We start from the raw sequence: 19,757 nt of genomic DNA on the forward strand, positions 1-19,757 counted from the left end.
ATAGCAACTTATTCCACTCATTACTAATCGTACCTTATTTACAAGGTGGAAGGAAATGAGAAAGTGTGTGTGTGTGTGTGCGCGCGCGCGCGCGTGCGTGCGTACGTGCGTGTGTGCGTGTGTGTATGTGTGTCGCATGTCGTACACTTTAGGCCATTAATTATAATCTTCATCGCCGTCTCGAGTGTTAATCAATGTATTATATCTATTAAGCTGTTCCTTCCTCTCCCTTTCTCGTCTATTATATGTTATCGATCGTTAATTATAATTACGACGTAACGATCAAGATTGTAGGTGTAGTGAGAAAGAAGCGTACATCTCGCAATTTCTCGATGTTAAAACAATGGAAAAAGCAGGTTATTTTTACTTGGTCAATCGGATCTTCTTCGCGCGGTGGCGTGAACGATCAACGAGGCCGAGAGAAGGAGGAGGAACGCTCGTTAACCCTTCAGCGTTCGTACTTACACTTATACACAGTATATACTAATATATGTACGAACCCGATATGTACGAGAGCTGTCGTTAGTCGTGGAAGCCTAGATCAACTGAATCCTCAAGTTTGCGGAACAACGAGCGCGATATCTCTCCTCTTACAGGGGTATACAGTTTTACGTGTTCTATTTGGCACTTATAACACTCATAAGCATTATTTGACCTTGTTTAACATTTGACAAACAACAAGGATGAAATGATTCCATGAACGTTACGAACGTAGAACAATTCAAGTAGAACACACTTTAGATTATTTTTGCTCTCCCGAGGCCAAATTCCCAAATTCCTTCGTTCGAGTGCCTTTCTCGTATATGCGAAACACAATTAATATTCATTCTTTCATGGGGGAAGGGGGAGGGGGATCGTCGAAACGTCTTGTAAATTTAAATATATCTGAACATATTCATATATATCCATACAGCACAGAAAGATTGCAGAAATATTGCAGAATGATTTCATTGAAACATTGCAATATTGCATGGTGTTTGCGAAACATTGCTAAATTATTGCTGCAAGATTCCAATAACGTTAAGATGTTCGTTTTTTGTTATATTGCAACGAAACGTTCCAGCAATATTGCAATGTATTGCATTTGGGTAAATTTCTTTCGAAGATTCTAAAATGAAAACTATTTTCTGTACATATATCTAACTAACTTTAATTTTTCTACAAATCGTAGTTTTAGTGATATATGCTTTCCAAAAGCAATGTTTTATGATAAAATCATAAAATATTCCAATAAATGTATTATTAATTCTCAAGGATAAATTTATTCGTAAGGATAAAGCATGTGCCCTGAACAAACTACAAATATTATCCACATTAACATAATAATACAGACGCTTAATAAATTAATTATGGATTAAGTTAATCGCAGTGATTCTTTTTAATTCGAAGCCATTCCGAGTCAACTGAAATCGATTAAAAAATGACAATATGAAATTTATCAATAAAGTTCGGACGCTGATTTATTTTTGCGTTCACATCAGACATAAATACATCATCGATCACATAATTAATATTTCGATAAATCGTTTTCAGCAGCTTCATTGCTTATCTAATGATGATTTGATTCCAAACTCGATATTATACAATTTTTTTATTTCATATTTAAAGTAAATATAAAATACTTATGGCACATACGATAGACAATACTAGTGCGCATTGAGTGTGAACTTTTTCGGTGCCACGCATTCGGATGCGCACTGTATCAGTGCGTTCAAGTTGCCGTGTTCGGCAAATAAAAACTGATCCAGTGTAGTGCTGAATTTGTATTCGGCAACCAACCGAATGAACCGAACGTGTTCAAGCAATGTTGCACTGATATTTTTATACTGTACTGTCAGTACAGTTTGGTGTTCGTAAAACAAAACTATTAAGTTAGGCAGCAAAAAATTACATAATGATGGATAAAGAAAGACTAAAATTATTTATTATAAATGAATTATTAGAAACAAGTAGTAGCGATGATGAAATAAAAGATATTTATGTGTAATAAAAGAAGAAAGGCCAAAAGTTAAAATTATGTGGACGTCGTGAATGAATACTCGGATAAAGAAGTATGTAATCATATATGATAAAAAATAAATACTTTTGATAATGAAAATATTTATGTTTACTATCATTAGTTGTAATACACGTTATTGGTTTCAAACTTAATTCTGCAGGTCACAGTGTAGTTCTGCACTCGCATCGTGTCAGAACAGTACCATGTCAGAGCAGCATTAGAACCGTGTCAGTGCATATGTACCGAATGTGTCATTAGCTAACGAAATGGTCGTCAAATAATAGATTAATAAATTTTTTATTTAATTATGATAATTGATTATATTAATTATTATATCATAAAAACGGCTGTTAAACTAAAAGACTGTACTACATAAATATTGTAAAAAATTATATTTTTATATTATTATTATTGTAACAATTAAAAAAATAAAAAAAAGTTTGCAATGTTTCTGGAATACTATAGGCATATTAACATTTAGCAGGTATATTATTCATTTACATTTCTGTAATATCTCTGCAATGTTATATTGCAATCTGCAATATTGCAACATTGTAGCAATATTGCTTCAATCTTCTGTGCTGTATGAATAAATACAAGTCGAAATCTAGTGGAGGATAATTAATTGCACTGATGGAGATTAAATCCAGATTAAAAAACTTCACTAATCATATGGAAAATTAGATTTCGATGATAATAAGTCGGTTTTCACATCCCAACAATCCCATATTACGATAATATTGCAAGCGTTGAGCAATATGTTGCTGCAAACTTTTGCTGTATGAGATATAATATGTAATTTAAAATGTAATGAACAAAAAAAAGGCATGAATACAAAACGATATAATGGATGATGTTTAAATTATGATGTATCGAAGATTATCTGAGAATACACAAGTTATTATACATTATTATACTTTGATACACTATAGCTTCAAAACTATTCATTATTAAGTCTTGTGTCTATAACATCTTTTTATCTCCGCATTATAAATTATATTGTATGTAAAAAATAATTTCACTACGGAGAACCCAATTTTCCATATAATTTATTAGTGTGAGATCCTTTAATAATATAAGATATATAGACGGGGGGGGGGAGTACATATGGAATTAAATGTATGATTAATTCGAGTTAATCGTAAGTTAAAAATAAATAAATGTAATTACACACACACACGGAAACGGAAAACCAAAGAGTAACCCTAAAAATCGAGGGCCTGTTTTTGGGCTCTCGATTTTGGAATTGAACTGCATATCGATATGAATCTGACGTCCGATTTTATCAAAAATAAAAATTGATACTGTAGCGCGTTTGTACTTCATTTGTATCTGTTGGTACCGATCTTTATTTCGTTTACCTCAAACAGTTAAACAAAAAGTGAAAAATAAAAAATGGCTAGCGCGCAACTTTAAGATTTTTCATTTGTACCTCAAAGGGTTCGGACATACAGCGTTTCTCATTCTTGATATATTTTTAATGTGTATCTGTGACACTATTGCTGTCTCCAGTTCGTACATCCTTTGCAGAACATGATGACCCCCAGTAAGAGAGGTGCAAACGAGTACAAACGATTCTCTTTCGAATGTCATTGATTTCGATATCTTGAAAATTAGCTAATTTCCCAATGGCGATTGCGCAAAAATTGAAAAGCGCTGTATTTCCAAATCCTTTGAGGTGCAAACGAAAATAAAAGAGATATAAATGGGTACAAAAGATTCTCTTTCAAATAGCATAAATGAAATTTAAAAATCTTAAAGTTACGCGCTAGGCATTTTTTATTTTTCATTTTTTGTTTAACTATTTGAGGTACAAACGAAATAAAGATCGGTACAAACAAGTACAAACGCGTTACGATATCAATTTTTATTATTGATAAAGTCACCAGATTTACATCGGTGAACTGCATGTGTGCCAAATTTTATCTTATATTGAAACATTAATTACAAAGAAGTTTGAAGTTGAGAAGACAATTATTGTCAGAGGGGTAGAATGAAAGTCCATTATCGAATTATCGGACTCTGCGAGGTCCGGTATTTTAAGAAGCTTGCTCCAACCGGATAATAGTGTATATCAATTGGCCACATCGCTAATTGGCTAATTTAAAATAATATAATCTCATTAGTAAAGCAGTTAAAAATTATTAGGGACCCCAGCCGACGTGAGTGCACGGTGCAATTGAACTATGTGCATGAAGTACGTCGCTCCCAAAATCCGAACCAGCCGATGAAGGCAAGAACAACTGAACATCACAGTTATTCTAGTGATTTTGTAAATGTAAATCAATTTATTTTGAATGTAAAAAAAAATGGATTTTCGCGCATAGACGTAATACTTGACTTCCTTCCCTTCCTCCAGCTATGATAACTTAATATTGTCACCTCAACCTGAAAATTCTTCATAATTAATAATTATCATAATTCATAATTATCTCATTGTAGGATATTATTTGGCACATAGTTCAGTCCAAAAATTAAGGGTCCAAAAAAAACCTTTTTTTGGGGTCACTCTTTGTAATTCGCTTTGAAATCAATACTTCCATAACAAAAGGTCAAATTCACATCACAATATAGAATCACATAATAGTCGAGAAGAAAATATGAGATCACTGTGAGAATGTTATAACAAAATAACACATGTTACAAAGACATTCGCACATCACCATGATTGTTGTGATGTAATTATGATTATATGATTTTTGCTATAGGAATAAAGATGATGATACACATAATGCATACGTAAAAATTCATACATGTATAAATTTAAATTATTTTAAATCTATAAATGCAACAACGGAGATTTTCAAGCAACACAAATATGGACAACTTCATGTCCAGCTCACACATTAAAAGCAAATATTCGCGCTCGCGCGCGCGCGAAGCATCATAATAATAATTCTACTAAAAACAAAAGGAAAAAAGAAACAGAAAAGCGGAAGAATTTATGATATATATATATATGAGGTACAGAAAGAAGCGTGTGCGTACATGCGTGCGCGCGCAAAAGTAATTTTTTATAATAAAATCATAAAATATTCCAATAAATATATTAGTAATAAGTATTAATTCTGAAGGACAAATTTATTCGTAAGGATAAAGCATGTATGTGTGTGCTCCAAACAAATTACACAAATATTATGTATATTAATATAATAATACAGTCGCTTGGTAAGTTAATCATGGATTAAATTAATCGCAGTGATTCTTTTTAATTCGAAACTCTGAATCAATTGAAATCGATTTAAAAATGACGGTATAAAATTTATCAATAAAGTTCAGATTCAGCGCTGATTTATTCTTGCGTTCACAATCATCATCAGGCATAAATATATCATCGATCACATAATTAATATTTTAATAAATCATTTTCAGCAGCTTAATTGCTTATCGTCTTATCCAATAATGATACATTGATTGTATCCAAACTCGATATTGTATCTTTTGATTTCATATTTAAAATAAATATAAAACTTAGCTAATGAAATGGCCATCAAATAATAGATCAATAAATTTTTTATTTAAATATAAAATGAATTAGATTAATTATCATGTCATAAAAACTGTTAATCTAAAAAACTATACTACATAAATATTGTAAAAACTTATATTTTTATATTATTATTATTATAACAATTAAAGAATTACAGTTTTGCAATGTTTGTGGAATATTACAAGCATATTACTGACATTTTGCAGGCATATTGTTAATTTACATTTCTGTAATATCTCTGCAATGTTATATTGCATCTGCAATATTATATTGCATCTGCAATATTATATTGCATCTGCAATATTGCAGCAATATTGCAGCAATATTTCTTCAATTTTTTGTGCTATATGGGAAGCTTTGATCTAAAAATTAACTAGCAAATTCTTTATTTTTAAATATGTAACTTCAAATTCATAAAGAGAAAAAGAATTAAAAACTTACTTTCCTCATTAAATATTATACATAATGTACTCCATCAATTTCTATTTGATAGTATTTGTTTGAGCGTTTGTAGACTCAGACATTAAGTTCAAATTTATAAAATATTATATAATTATAATTATAATTATTTATAAAATAGAAGTATGAAAAGAAATAGCATTAGCTCTACAAGCTCGATCTTTGAATCCGGAATGGATCGAGCAGTTCGATTGGCTCTAGAAATGTTAATACCAAATGCAGATCAAATGACATGTAACAGAAAGATACGAGTTGCTGAACGATTTTCGAGGTAAAAGAGCAAACGGACGCCTCCGATTTGCAATACCAACCATACCTAGGGTGCATTTGGGGAAACACTATTCACGCTATGGATGCAAATGCTACCAATGCTGTTCGTGGAGTCTATAACGCGATAGCATTAGCAAACTCCATGAATGATCCTAGAGTAATGTTGGTAGCATTTAATCAGAGAGATTTCGTCGAGGTTAAGTTAATGTATAATAGATGATTTTGTTTTCAATCACCAACCAAACTTTTCTCTGTAATTTAAATTTTTAGGGTTTGTAAAGTATATATAATGTAAATTTTTAAAGAAAGAATTTTATCGATTTGAGAAGAATCTACATTTAATAAGGACTCTTAAGCATCTGCAGCGGAATATCCTGCTACGCTATACTGCAATAGTAACTTTTTTCCATACACGGAAATTAAAAATCATCAGTAACAAAAGATATCTCTAACTTTTACATTCGTAATGAAATCAAATACACAAGTTTGAACTCTGCAGAAACTTTGAAAAGTTAAAGATGATATACAAACAGAAGAATTACGTTCACTTCAGCCTAGTGGCAAGCCATCAATTGCAGAGATTGAAATTGAGATTGCATTCACTACGATAAAAATTTGAAATTCACACGTTACGTACGTACGTTTATTCTACGAAATTCGAAAGAGAGAAAAGTTTGATGCCGCTGGAGAACAGAATTCTCTCAAACATTAATCTAACCTTTACGACGAATGTTAAACGCTACGCTAGGGTCGTTCATGGATCTGTAAACGCTAAGGGGCTCCGCACAATTAGGCTAATTCTACAATGTGCTCTTTGTTTCTAGTTTCTTGCTATTTGTCTCTTGCCTTTTTGGTCAATAAGACAAGAGACAAACAGCAAGAAACAGAAAACAAAAAGCACATTGTAGAATTAGCCTAAAAGTAACAGGGAACAGAGAACAGAAAATAAGAATTTCAACCTATCAGAAACTGTATTCCACAATACATGATTTCTGATAAATTGAAATTCTTATTCTCTGTACTCTGTTCCTTTTATTGTGCAGAACCCCTAACGCTACCAATACACTACCTCGGAAGAAAGCATTGATAGAGCGCACAGTTGTGACGTAACACGCTACATGCTATCATTAGTGACGTCATGATCGTTTTTGTTAGCGCTATCTGCAGCTCTACGAACAGTTTGTAGCGCTAAATAGCGCGAATAGAATCTCTTCGAACACCCTAGTGTCTCGTCAATGGACCAATGACGTGATACAGCGTTGTTCGGACAATTCGCAGCAATCGCAGCGACATTTTGATCCGGCTCAACCGACCAATGGCGAGTGTGCGTGAGGCGTGTTGAAAGAATCGGCGCATATTCGGCGCTGCGCGTCACATCGTTTGTCGCAGTGTTGCATTGTGAGTCGCGAGTCGCGAGATGCGACTGATGCGAGCAGTCGTCAGCCGTCAGCCAGCGATACTTTGCGACACAAGTGATAAGCTTAGTGACTCGGCCGTAGCCGACGACCGCCGTTAGCCGCCGTCAATCGCCGTAGTCGTCCGATTCGTCCGATTACTCCGATTGTAGTCAACAACAGTTGAGCGTTTCACGCGCCATTATGGACTCGTTGGCGAATTACGCCAGTGACGGCGACAACAGCAACAATTCGGACGACACGAAGGTAAGGAAACTCGAGGACCCAATTATCCATCATCACAACGTTATTGTCGATATTGCCGCGGCTACTCAAAATTCGAAACAGTATGCATACTACTCGAGACATGGCTTCGCTATGCGCTATGCTATGCGTATATTGCGTATGCCCCACACACATACGTTCACGCACACGTACACGCGCGCACACGCAACACCGCGGTTTACAACCTAGAGATGTTTGGAAAAGCGATTGTGCTCCTCTCTTTTGCAACCCTCTACGAATCGCCGCGCATAATCAACAAAAGTAGAATTACCGCGGTGAATGTAGCAGTACATACTTTAAGTGACTTTAGTTGGAAATAATTAATCTCGTTTTTTAGACGCCACCTCAGGGACGGGAAGAGGCAAATAGAAGGGCGAGCGACGCCAACTACGATCCGGTACAAATGGACATGAGTGAGGTATAGTAAAACCACACGCCGCTAATTCTTAATTAGTTGTTAAGTACGAAACATTCGGACAATGCCTAAGAAGATACCACAGTGACTTTACGGGTGCTGTATGTACATGAAAAAGTCTTAGGCCTGATACATAAAGGGGATAGTATCCGGTTTTGCAAGGTCATGTCAACAAATCAGTTGATTAATGCTAAGAAATAAATTTGCAAGACAGGAAACAATGTTCGTGTATTGATAAAGGTTCCAATTACGTTCGGCTTACTTGATATTGTCGGTATAGTTAGGATTATGATTGGGTACAAGCTGTAGTATTCATTATCGAAGCTATTATTGTACAAATCTATATTTAACGTTCGTAGAAATACAAATAAGACAGGACCTTGAAACTTTATTGAATGCAGGATAATCAGGCTATCATTCACATAATTAAAATGATTTAAATGATAAGTAAATGGGAATAGTGCCATTTCGTGAGACAATATTAACACGTAGCTCTGTTGGTAATACATGATACAATATCTACGCATCTCGGCAAGGTCTATGCTGTGTGAGGGTCTTTCAAGACTACCCCCAAGTCCTATTCCGAAGACAGAGGTGAGTAGAGGAAGCTAGCAGAAGGTAACACTAACAAAACATCAATCATCAAAGAAATCACGTGTATAAGTATATATTCGGGTGATAACTAACTGCAGAGGCAGATTGATGTGAAGGGCCCTCATATTCCTCTCTTTCTCTCTCTCTCTCTCTCTTTCTTTCTTTCTTTCCTTTTTTTTTTGTGACATGATTGTTTTATTGATTCATTTTACTTATTACTTCGGTAATTATCTCGGTAATTAGCGCATACAAATTGTATTATCGTTTAGAGTGACACGCAAAGTGTCGCTGATCTTTTGTATCAAGTACAATCAAGAATTGATGCAAAAAAAAAAGAATGAATTTCGCTTTTTATAGAGAGAAATTCTTCAAGTTTGTGTTATACTTTTTATACTTATGTGTAAAAATATTTTCTCTTATCTTTAAAAGTATTATCTCTTAAAGTGTAGGTTTTTCTAATATACATATTATTAGTTGTCAAAGAATTCAACTTTGCGTGTATTGAAATTACACATTTTAAAATAGTTTTTTGTGGTAGGAATTAAGAGCTATTTCTTACATAGTGGAATATGTAAGAGAGATCCATATTAAAATTGATAATTTTCTTTTCTTTTCTCTAGGAGAGCAATAACAACAATTCGTCAAGGGAATCTAGTAGCGAACGCGCAAACAGTCCTACAACGGCACAGTCTACCTTTGGCTCAAGAACAGAATCTTCTCGGACTTTGCCTTCTCCATCAGACCAGAGGTAGGCTGGTTTGTTAATTATATATAGTACAGGTGCTAGAGATATTTTACGGATATCAAATTTGTTATAAAAACAGTTTAATTTTGATATATCTCACTAAAACTATATCGAAATTATACACCTGTCACATGTGCAGAATAATAATACGCATCTGTGTGGTATACCCCTGCAGAACGTAATCGTTTTACAGGCGAGGCGATCATGAGAATCATACGAGTTCGAAAGATGATCATAGGCGAGGGGACCGTAGCGATCGGAATCGTCATTCGTCTGACAAAGGTCGTCGTTATGATGATCGAAAGCAGCGTGATAATAATCACAGGGACCGAAGCAGAGATCGTAGGAATCGGGATGATGACAAGCGCAAAACGTCATCCCTCGGATCGTCTAAAGACGAGAAAAGTGATGATAGAGAGAGGAGCGACAAAGATCATCATTATAGGGATGACCGGAGGGATCGTAATCGCGATAGGAACGACAGGGATAGACGCAGGGATCGCAGCGACCGCAATGAACGGGATCGACGACACTCGAGGGATGAGCGGTCCAAGGATCGATATCGGGACGAGCGTTCGAGCTACCACAAGGAGAGGGATCGCACGCGATCGAGATCGCGATCGAGGGATCGCGCACCACAGCTACCGTTTAGAACGATGAGTTATCGGGAGGAAAAGGGACGAAACAAATTGGCTCAGTTGGAGAAACTAGGTATAGAGTTGAAGCCGCCGGAGGGCGGCGATACTGTGATGATGCCTGGTGGTGTCCATGGCGAACAAAACTACTATAATCCGTTGGCGACGGCGACGCAGGGAAAGTACGCGGAGCAGATTCAAAAGAGGAAGCTGCTTTGGGCAAACAAGGTGATGATTATCCAACTGTAGTAGTATCCTTAATAGACATGTATCCGACACGCAATCTCATTCCACAATCGCGTTCTTTATTTCTTTGCAGTCGAAGCAGGATGACGGTAATAGTACGTCGACCGCAGCTTCCACTGCTAATACATGGATGGGGACGACTTTCACGCACGATCAGGATGGAAAAGTGACGGCCAAATTTAAACGACTGATGGGTATTAAGGGCGATCTACCTAACGCACCGGCAGTAGGAGCCAAACCGGACATTCTGAAAAAGCAGGAGGAAATGTTCAATAATATGGAGCAACAATACGAAGTAGCGCGTGCTACCACGCACACGCAACGTGGCGTTGGACTGGGTTATGCAACCGGTGGCTATCAATTTCCACGATAAAATACTTTGGAACTTCAAGTCCATTGTTTAATTACATTTATAATATTGGTAGATATATTGACGCAGATAGAATTATGTTTGCCAGTTCAGCGACCTTATGTCGATTCGGTTTTTTTTTTTTACCGAATCGCATTGTTTCCAAGTCTTTCCTACGAATTGGGGACGATAGCAGACTACAGCTAAAAGTTCAGAGTTCACCATATGATTGTAATCGAGTTATGTATTTGCGCGTTGTAAGCACTAAAAATAAATTTATTAAGATTATCTAAAAAAAAATCTTAGATGTATTATTTATCTACGAATGAAATTTATTTCTCCTACATCGTCTGATCCTGATCTTTTCCTTTCTAGATGGATTTAGGAATGAATTCGTGCCTGAATTTTTTCAACCTTGTATTAGGTATTAGTTAAATTATTGTAACAATCTTATTTAATAAGATTTCTTGTTAAAAAAAAAAAATTCAATTATATATTCTTGAAATAAGTTATAAAATTACAAAAGTGAGCAAATTCACTATGTTGTTGATCAATGAATTTATAAATATTCTACTGAATTTGTTTACTTTTGTAATCCTCATCTCATTTTAAGATACATAATCGATCTTATACTCTATAATTTAAGTTATATAAGAAAATAATTTGAGTTTTGAGCAGAGAATATGCAAAGAATAAGCGTATAGAATTATCATGAAGTTATTACTTTCTAACTTACCCCGGTATAAAGAAACTGATTTTAAAAGAACGAAACAAAACTCAAGCGCGAGAGATGATAGAATATTCCCTTCTCAAAATATATTCTATGCATGAAAATATATCAATTTTTTTTTAAATTACAGGAAAATCGAAGAATGGGGGCATTATACTAAATATTTACTAGAGACATTTTTCTAAGGCTTTGAATTTCAAACAAAATATCTTGATATATGTGTATATATATATATATATATTAGGTGTTGGAATTAATTCGTAGCGTTTTTAATGAAAGAATGTTATTTATTTCATATGAGCATTAAAAAATACATTAATGAAAGTACTTGCCATCACTTGTAAAACGCTACGAATTAATTCCAACACCTAATATATATATATATATATATATTAAAATTATATATATATATATATATATATATATATATATATATATATATATATATAATTTCAATATCTATCTTATTATGTCTTCAGTCATATATATTATACACATTTAAAAATTAAATAAATATTACTAAAAAAAAATACAAAATACCAATATTTTTTCAAACTGTCAGTTTTTATTTCCACATTATATGTGTCTGTTTAAATGTTCAAATATACAAATCTGCGATATAAACTAAGAAAAATTTAAAAAAGAAAGGTTGTTTACATATATAATATTATTTGCTACATTATAATTTGACACAATATAAAATAGACCTATTTTACTTGTAAAATAATAAACGGTTTAATTATATACTGCTAAAATGATTAGATTGTATATTTAACATTTATAAATTTTTTCTTCAATAATATGTTATTTATTTTAATAATGTATTTTCAACAACTTGTTTTTTATATTATTAATGTCAGACTTTTCATCATGATTTTGCCACCAACCGTAGGAGAATGTTTTCCTCAAGTTATTTTAAATTATATTTGTAGTTATAAAAAATGTATATATATATATATAAATATGTAGATAATGTGTACTATTCTTTAAATGGGCACACTCTAAATTTAGTTAACATATTTTATAAAATCGTTCGACTTCGTTTAACTTTTTCAGTCTTACAATTATTGACATTACTAGCAAATCTTAGCGAATTTAATGTCTCGTTATAACATTCGTCTAATGGAGATACATTTAGTAACATCAAAGTTTTCGAATTACCTCCCAAAGAAGGCATCAGTAAATGAGTCAATTTAGAATTTCTATAAGGAATATGTTCCTGTTTCTTTAAAAGTGCTAAAATGACATTACCAAGATTTGCCAAAGATTTATTAATATTTTTTGTTTCTGTAGTTCTAACAGCTTCTTCGGTCTTCAAACGTTCGGATCCAGCTAAATCGACTAAATTCAGATTTCCTATCGATATCTCTTGTTTTATGGTATGTGTACCAATTAATCGTATTCTTGTCACGGAATGCGATCTAGATGATCTAGAATAGAAAATTTAAAATTAACACTTAATTTAAGTGGCTCTAATGAATAACAATTCATATGAAAAATGAGTTAACAAGCCTCGTTGGATGTTAATAACTAATTGCCTATTGTTTATTAATATTACAAATACAAAATATACAAAGATGTCACTGTGTATGAATAATAATAATAATAATAATAATAATAATAATAATAATAATATTAAAATCCAACAACGTGTATAAAAGGCTAATAAAAGTCAAAAAAACTTAATAAAATTTCATTATTCGTTTAACATAAGTATAATTAAAGATAGAAATAATAAATCAAACTATAGAAAGTACAAAAGTTAAAACGCTAGAATTACATACATGTTTCGGTCTTATATTTAGGCCCTCTTCAAATGTACAAAAAATTTTTTATTTCATGGCGCAGTATAATACATTATTCAAAAATTAAGAAAGCGACTGTTTCGTTACATGTTTTAACTCTCATCCAATTATGTAACAAAACATTACAATTATATTATTTGATTTATATATAGTTTATTTGACTTATATATAGTTTGATTTATTATTTCTATCTTTAATTACTTATGTTAAACAAATAATAAAGTTTTATTAAATTTTTTTGATTCTTATTAGTCTTTTATATCATGTTGTTGGATCTTAACATTAAGAGTCCTGTTACTTCCAGTTTTTTATTCTAATAATATTAAATGTTTTTATTTCCTATTAAATATCGGTCATTGCCAGTGTACATAAATTTAAGTCTAACTGTTCAAATACCTATAATTATAAAACGCCTTAGAAATTAATGATTTAAATTTGATATATATATATATATATATATATATATATATATACATACATATATATATTACACATTTGATATATATATATACAGGGTTGGCCATATTCGACGGAAAGATCTGGCAACACTGTAACTTTTGACAGAGATGTTAGATCGAGTAACGATGTAGCGCCATGATTGAAAAAAAAACATCTTTCCGTCGAATATGGCCAACCCTCTGTGTGTGTGTGTGTGCGTGTGCGTGTGCGTGTGCGTGTGTGTGTGTGTGTGTGTGTGTGTGTGTGTGTGTGTGTGTGGGCGCGCGCGTGCGTGCGTGCGTGCGTGCGTGCGTGTGTGTGTGTATACATATATATATTATATGTCTTAATTATTAATGTATGTACTGAGAATGTACACCGATATTTAATAAGTTGAAATGTCTAATATTATTATTATTAATTATTTATTATACACATTGACATCTTCGTATTTTTTTTATATTTATAATTAATAAACAATGGACAATTAACTATCATCCAACGAGATTAGCCCATTTGTTATCAATTTGAGAATCAATTATGTTAAATTATGTATCTCAATAATGATTTAATTATAGATATGTTTTCGATACTTAATTAAAAAGAGATAAAAAATTTTGTTTCTTGTAACTTTTTACTACAATTTAAACTAAATATACTTACCGTTCATTTGATTGAGTAGCCGCAACAGCTCGATTACATTGTGCAATTTGAAGACATTTATGCAATTCTTCAGGACTATGTATTTCTTCTATCCGAAGATTACTAACATATAAATCCTGACTTTTATTGTCAACCATTCGTATTTCGTGTATTTTTGATTGAGAATCAAGAAGATCAACAATATGTTCATTATAAATTTCCAAAAAACTTGCTTCTATTTGATATTCCCAACCAAGAAGTTCAAACTGTTTCATTTCTTTAAATATGTGACGTACCTGAAAAATTACATAAAAATAAAATAAATTCTTTAAAAACATTAAATTAGCTGTATTTATATAAAAGTAATTTAATTATACACATGCACAAAGCACACTACAAGCGCGCGCGTACATATACGTGTGCGTACGTAATTTCAAAATACACACAATCAATTCCCAGATTCAATTCAGATTCGAATTGATTCAATTTGTATTCGAAAAAAAATTTGATTCGAAATAAAAAAATCTTGATCCGCACATCTTTGTTTATAAATATTGATCTCATTATTCTACGCATAAAAGTCAAAGTACAGTTACCAAAGATAAATAATTTAAGAGATATTTTACATTTCATGTGAAAATGTGCTAGATAAAGGGCCAATTTCATCAACGATTAAGTAATTGGCGTTGCCCAAAAATATGAAAAATCTCAAACTATTGATTTTTCAAATATCTTCAATTAATACGCTTTTATGTGCGGAATAATCAGAAAAATCACATTATCTAAACAAAATCATACAATTCCATTTAAAAAAATGATTATAATCTTGAAAAATCTTTTTTTTTTCAAAAATTGATTTTACTATTATTTGTGTCAAACCATTCAACTTTTATTTAAATATTTTTGATTCAACCATATCTCTCAAAAATCATATAAGGAAGGTCACGTGGACAAATGGAATAGCGCGCACGTGTAGGTGTGTATGTGAACATACATATGCGTTTGCATGTATGAATGTGTATTACGTAATTTACGAAATTGTGTTTCTTTACGTATACGTAAATTGTCAAGTTACGAATACAAATTATTGAATCTTAGAAATGTACGAACCTAATATAAATTAGAACTTATCAATTTCATATTTATAATTATATTGTAAATATATAAGAACAATATTGTAAATAAGAACATACTGTTCTAGGTATCATGCCTTCGGTTTGTAAGCCACATTCTCCTTCCATTGTATATGTTTTACCAGAACCAGTCTGGCCATAAGCAAATATGCAAACATTATATCCTTCCAGGGCTGATTGTACTAAAAGGGATAACTCTTCAAATACATCTGCCTGCGATGCATTGGGAGTGAATACTTTATCGAATGAAAATTCTTGTTTTATTCCTCGCAACTTCCGACTGCAACTGATTGCATCTGATCCATCTGATTTGCCTACTTCAATAGTGCAATCGTCTATAAAATTTATATTACACAGCCTATAACAAACATTAATTTTATTCAAGTACAAATCAAATAAAATATCAAAATTATTTCTTCCATTAATTCCTTATAAATAAAACTAAATTTTATTCAAAGTAATTCCTAATACAAACTCATTAAAATGTGAAAATAAAGTGTTATTAGAAACATATTTAAATTAAAGAAAACGCATTAATTTTCTTATTTTCGAATTCAATATTGTTAAAAAACAAAATTTTATACAAAAACAATTTTTATTCCATATTTTTAATGCATTTTTTACAAATTACTTTTCAATTGTATTTACAATAAATCATTCTATAGTTATTTATAAAATATAAATAAAAAATTACAAATATATATAAATTAGTATATATATATATTAGTATATATATATATAAATTTTGAACTATATTTTTGCCATCATTACATTATTTTAAAAGACAAAAATATAGAACCAAGTAAACTAGAATAAACAAGCAGTAATGCTATAACACAAAACACATAAAGATTAGATCTTTGCTCTATAGAAATTGTGAAGTATATACAGCTGAAAAAGTATAATAATCTATATAAAAATATAATGATCTTATACGTATCTTATATGTATCTTAAAAACACTTTAATTTTTTCCTAATAATTATTCCTACTAGCAGTTTATTGCCAAAACATTAGTTTAAATATTGCGAATATGTTAAGCCAATAATTGTGCTACTAAAATACAAAACACATTTTACTTACGTTTTCATTTGTTCAATTTCCTTAGGAGTTCTTGGGCGAACTCTACAAAACACTCTAATATTGCCTTTTAATTCTTGTATAGTATTGTGCAATACTCTACGTTCTTTATCCATTTTATGAGTTAATGCTTGTAATTCTTCCTTGACAATATTCAAATCTTTATTTAACTTTTCCTGCAACTCTAAATCTGATTTCAAAACTGTTAATTGTTTAGTTTGTTCCAAGTTCAATACCTCTTGACTCTTACATTTTTCTTGAAATTCATTCAATGTACAAGAAAGACTTGTGCACAATTCTTTTGATTCTTTCAGTTGTTTAACTAAATCTTCTTCATTTTTTCTAATTGTAAACATTTCCTCTGTTAGAGTCTGAAGTTCGTTAGTCAAAGTGTTATTTAAAACTTCAAGTTTTTCTGCTTCAGCTTTACATGCAGTTTCACTGGTTTTTAGAGTATCTACCAATTCTTGGAGCATATTGCATTTTGACTCTGTGTCTTTATTCTTTCGTTGTGCAACTGATAACTTATCATTTGCCTGTGCCAAACGACCTCGCATATCCCATCTGTTCAATTTGCCTGTCTTATTATCCTTGTCATTTTGAATAATTTTATTTACCTTCTTCACTGTATTATTAATCATTAATGCATTATTAATTGGCTTGTCCATTAGTGCTTTAGTAATAGGTTTAACAAAAGGTTTCTTTGCTTCTCCATGCGCTACATTAGTAGCTGTTCGTTTTACTGCTTTCTGCACAATATTTGGTCGTGTGATTGTAGATAATGTCTTTGCTCGAACTAAAGCTTGTTTAACTGGTAATTTGTTTTCAGTCACAGATTTTGTGCTAGCCGAGCCTACCGATGTTGAGGTTAATGTCGACGTTATTGTTGACGTTACCATTGATGTTGATATATTATTACTTTTTGTTACTTTATGACTATTATTCTTAACACTTATATCTGTTATACTACTCGCTTTTATCATTATTTTTGGTTTTGGTAAACGAGATTCCATCTGTCAAATGCTGTAGATAAGAACAAAAAAAGTTCAGAATTTAAAAATATTAAAGAAACAAAAGAAAAATAATTAAAAGTAAGTTTAATATATACTTAAATTTAAAAGAAAAGAAATATATTAGCAAATCGTGTACACTAAAGAAAAAGAAAATTTTTTGAAACAACTATTAAATAATATAGACATTTATATTTTGCTCTCATTTAGATTAAATATACGTTCAAAAAATTAATATTTTATAAAAATAAGTAAAAGACATTTAAAGTTGTATTTACAAAATCCAACTCAATATTCATCTCTCAAATATCATATGCTTATATAAAAAAAAAGAAACAATTAATAATAACATACACAATTAATAAAAGTCGTTCACAATGATAATCTTACAATTGCAACAAATAATTCTATAAAGTTTCAAGAGACACGGTAGTATTTCGATCAACGCTAATTATTTACCGTATAATTATTTAATATTCACGTAATATTTACATACCTTTTCGCTCTACAAAAGAACGTTTTTTCATAAAAGAAAAAAATAAAATTCTCGTAATCACAAACACAATATATACAAAACAAAGAAAACAAAACGTTGCTTCACTCCTTAGGTAAAATCCTTATAGCAGTGACGGTTAACAGTAGAACTACATTCGAACTTAATTTGAACGAAAGTGTGGTATAGGTCGCGTTCAGCAAACTCAACTCTTGCGGAGCGGATCCGTGAGCGTTCGTTGCTATTGGTATATTCTTCTAGAATATTCTAGATTATCCAATAGCTGAACACTACGGACCCGCCCGTGACAGTTGAATACGCTGAATGAAACGCAACCATGGTATGTATAAGTAGAGAGAAATCTGAGAGAGAACATGATGGCCCAAAATTTGTAACCGCAAAATGCTGCCGCGCACTATTGCCCTCTGACAAAGTAAATGTAAACTACATAGCATTTATCATAGATGATAAATCGATATTTGGTTCATATAGGGTGTTTTTCATTTGATGACACAAATCGACACAAGTGTTTTTCTATCTTTGTCACTCAATGAATGTCAATAAGGATAGAACAACGCTAGTGTCATCAAATGAAAAGCATCTATAATTGTGTTATATGTAGCACAATTATATAAATCAAATATCGATTTTTCATCTCCAGCCTTGAAAAGTGGACGATGTACCGTAAGAAAAGTGGACGTTGCTATGTAGTTTAACATCCACTTTGTCAAAGGATAATAGTGCGCGGCAATATTTTGCGGTAACAGGTTTTGGGCTGTCATGCCCTCTCTCAGGTTTCTCTCTGGTATAAGTTGCATCATAGACATCTTAAGAATATAAAGCCTATTCTACAATAGTCGTAATAAGGCCGGAACATTGAAGAATGAAATTAAAGATTAAAAGATTGATGTTTAACCAAGAATAAAAGAAGCCAAAAGTTCTTTGTCTTCATTGGTGAAATTTCAAACTTTAATCTTTAATCTCATTTTCAATGCATAGTCTGATTCCGGCCTTACAACTATTGTAGAATAGGCTTAAGGCCGGAATCAAACAATGCATTGAAGATTGAGATTAAACCTAAGACATCTTCAAATATAATCGACTATGAATGCCGGCCTATAAATACCAGTCATAGGCCTATGTAGAATGGGCTTAAAGGCCTTTTCTTTTTAACTGAACTTTTGCAATCATCTTTCTTTCTTTTCTTTCCAGAAGGAGAAGTAGAGTATCGTATGCCTTTGAGTAGTGTAATGTTTCCGGACGGCTTCCGTGTATGTCATTTCAATTCCGTCTCACCGCTCACGTCTAACCTCGAACTAAATAATTCACCGATGAAGAAAGGCGGTGGAATGATTGTAAAGAGGAATGACGACGGTATGTGATTGTAAAAAGAAAGAAATATAAGTCATTCCTTTCACGATTACCGGCGCCTAATAAATTTTACTATCGTACCGGGTAATTATATGTATCAACTTTAGATAATGGTAAAATTTTTCATCGTAAAAATTCAAGTTAATATAATGCTGATTCTACAATGAGTCGGTAA

At 32.0% G+C, this 19,757-nt stretch overlaps 2 protein-coding genes across 4 annotated transcripts; one reads left to right on the forward strand and one right to left on the reverse strand.

The window, feature by feature from the left end:
- The first annotated feature begins 7,569 nt into the window (after positions 1–7,569).
- Positions 7,570–11,181, forward strand: LOC105147600 (uncharacterized). 3 transcript variants are annotated; one of them, XM_011058732.2, is made up of 5 exons: positions 7,570–7,879; positions 8,235–8,315; positions 9,527–9,654; positions 9,845–10,514; positions 10,606–11,181. In XM_011058732.2, the coding sequence occupies exons 1-5, from the start codon at positions 7,817–7,819 to the stop codon at positions 10,903–10,905; spliced, it is 1,242 nt and encodes a 413-aa protein (XP_011057034.1). In that variant the 5' UTR covers positions 7,570–7,816; the 3' UTR covers positions 10,906–11,181. The 3 variants fall into 3 exon arrangements, with proteins under 3 accessions (XP_011057034.1, XP_011057035.1, XP_011057037.1); XM_011058733.2 differs by having other exon boundaries at positions 7,812–7,879; positions 8,235–8,906; XM_011058735.2 differs by lacking the exon at positions 7,570–7,879 and adding an exon at positions 8,849–8,906.
- A 975-nt stretch (positions 11,182–12,156) lies between these two features.
- Positions 12,157–18,586, reverse strand: LOC105147599 (protein claret segregational). The gene is made up of 5 exons (XM_011058731.2): positions 18,215–18,586; positions 16,712–17,731; positions 15,690–15,987; positions 14,518–14,792; positions 12,157–13,041 (listed from the first exon to the last, which is right to left on the reverse strand). The coding sequence occupies exons 2-5, from the start codon at positions 17,719–17,721 to the stop codon at positions 12,633–12,635; spliced, it is 1,992 nt and encodes a 663-aa protein (XP_011057033.1). The 5' UTR covers positions 17,722–17,731; positions 18,215–18,586; the 3' UTR covers positions 12,157–12,632.
- Positions 18,587–19,757: the final 1,171 nt, after the last annotated feature.

Source organism: Acromyrmex echinatior, unplaced genomic scaffold (assembly GCF_024713525.1).
Source record: "Acromyrmex echinatior isolate Ae372 unplaced genomic scaffold, ASM2471352v2 Scaffold22, whole genome shotgun sequence".
Lineage (NCBI taxonomy): Eukaryota > Metazoa > Arthropoda > Insecta > Hymenoptera > Formicidae > Acromyrmex > Acromyrmex echinatior.

Bases quoted from the DNA above. Each gene is read 5' to 3' on its own strand.
- LOC105147600 (XM_011058732.2), top strand. From the start codon at position 7,817: ATGGACTCGTTGGCGAATTACGCCAGTGACGGCGACAACAGCAACAAT. The intron at 7,880-8,234 runs GTAAGGAAACTC...CTCGTTTTTTAG, and splicing joins ACAATTCGGACGACACGAAG to ACGCCACCTCAGGGACGGGA. The intron at 10,515-10,605 runs GTGATGATTATC...ATTTCTTTGCAG, and splicing joins AGCTGCTTTGGGCAAACAAG to TCGAAGCAGGATGACGGTAA.
- LOC105147599 (XM_011058731.2), bottom strand. From the start codon at position 17,721: ATGGAATCTCGTTTACCAAAACCAAAAATAATGATAAAAGCGAGTAGT. The intron at 14,793-15,689 runs GTATGTTCTTAT...GTAATTTTTCAG, and splicing joins AAGGCATGATACCTAGAACA to GTACGTCACATATTTAAAGA. The intron at 13,042-14,517 runs GTAAGTATATTT...TTTCTATTCTAG, and splicing joins GCTACTCAATCAAATGAACG to ATCATCTAGATCGCATTCCG.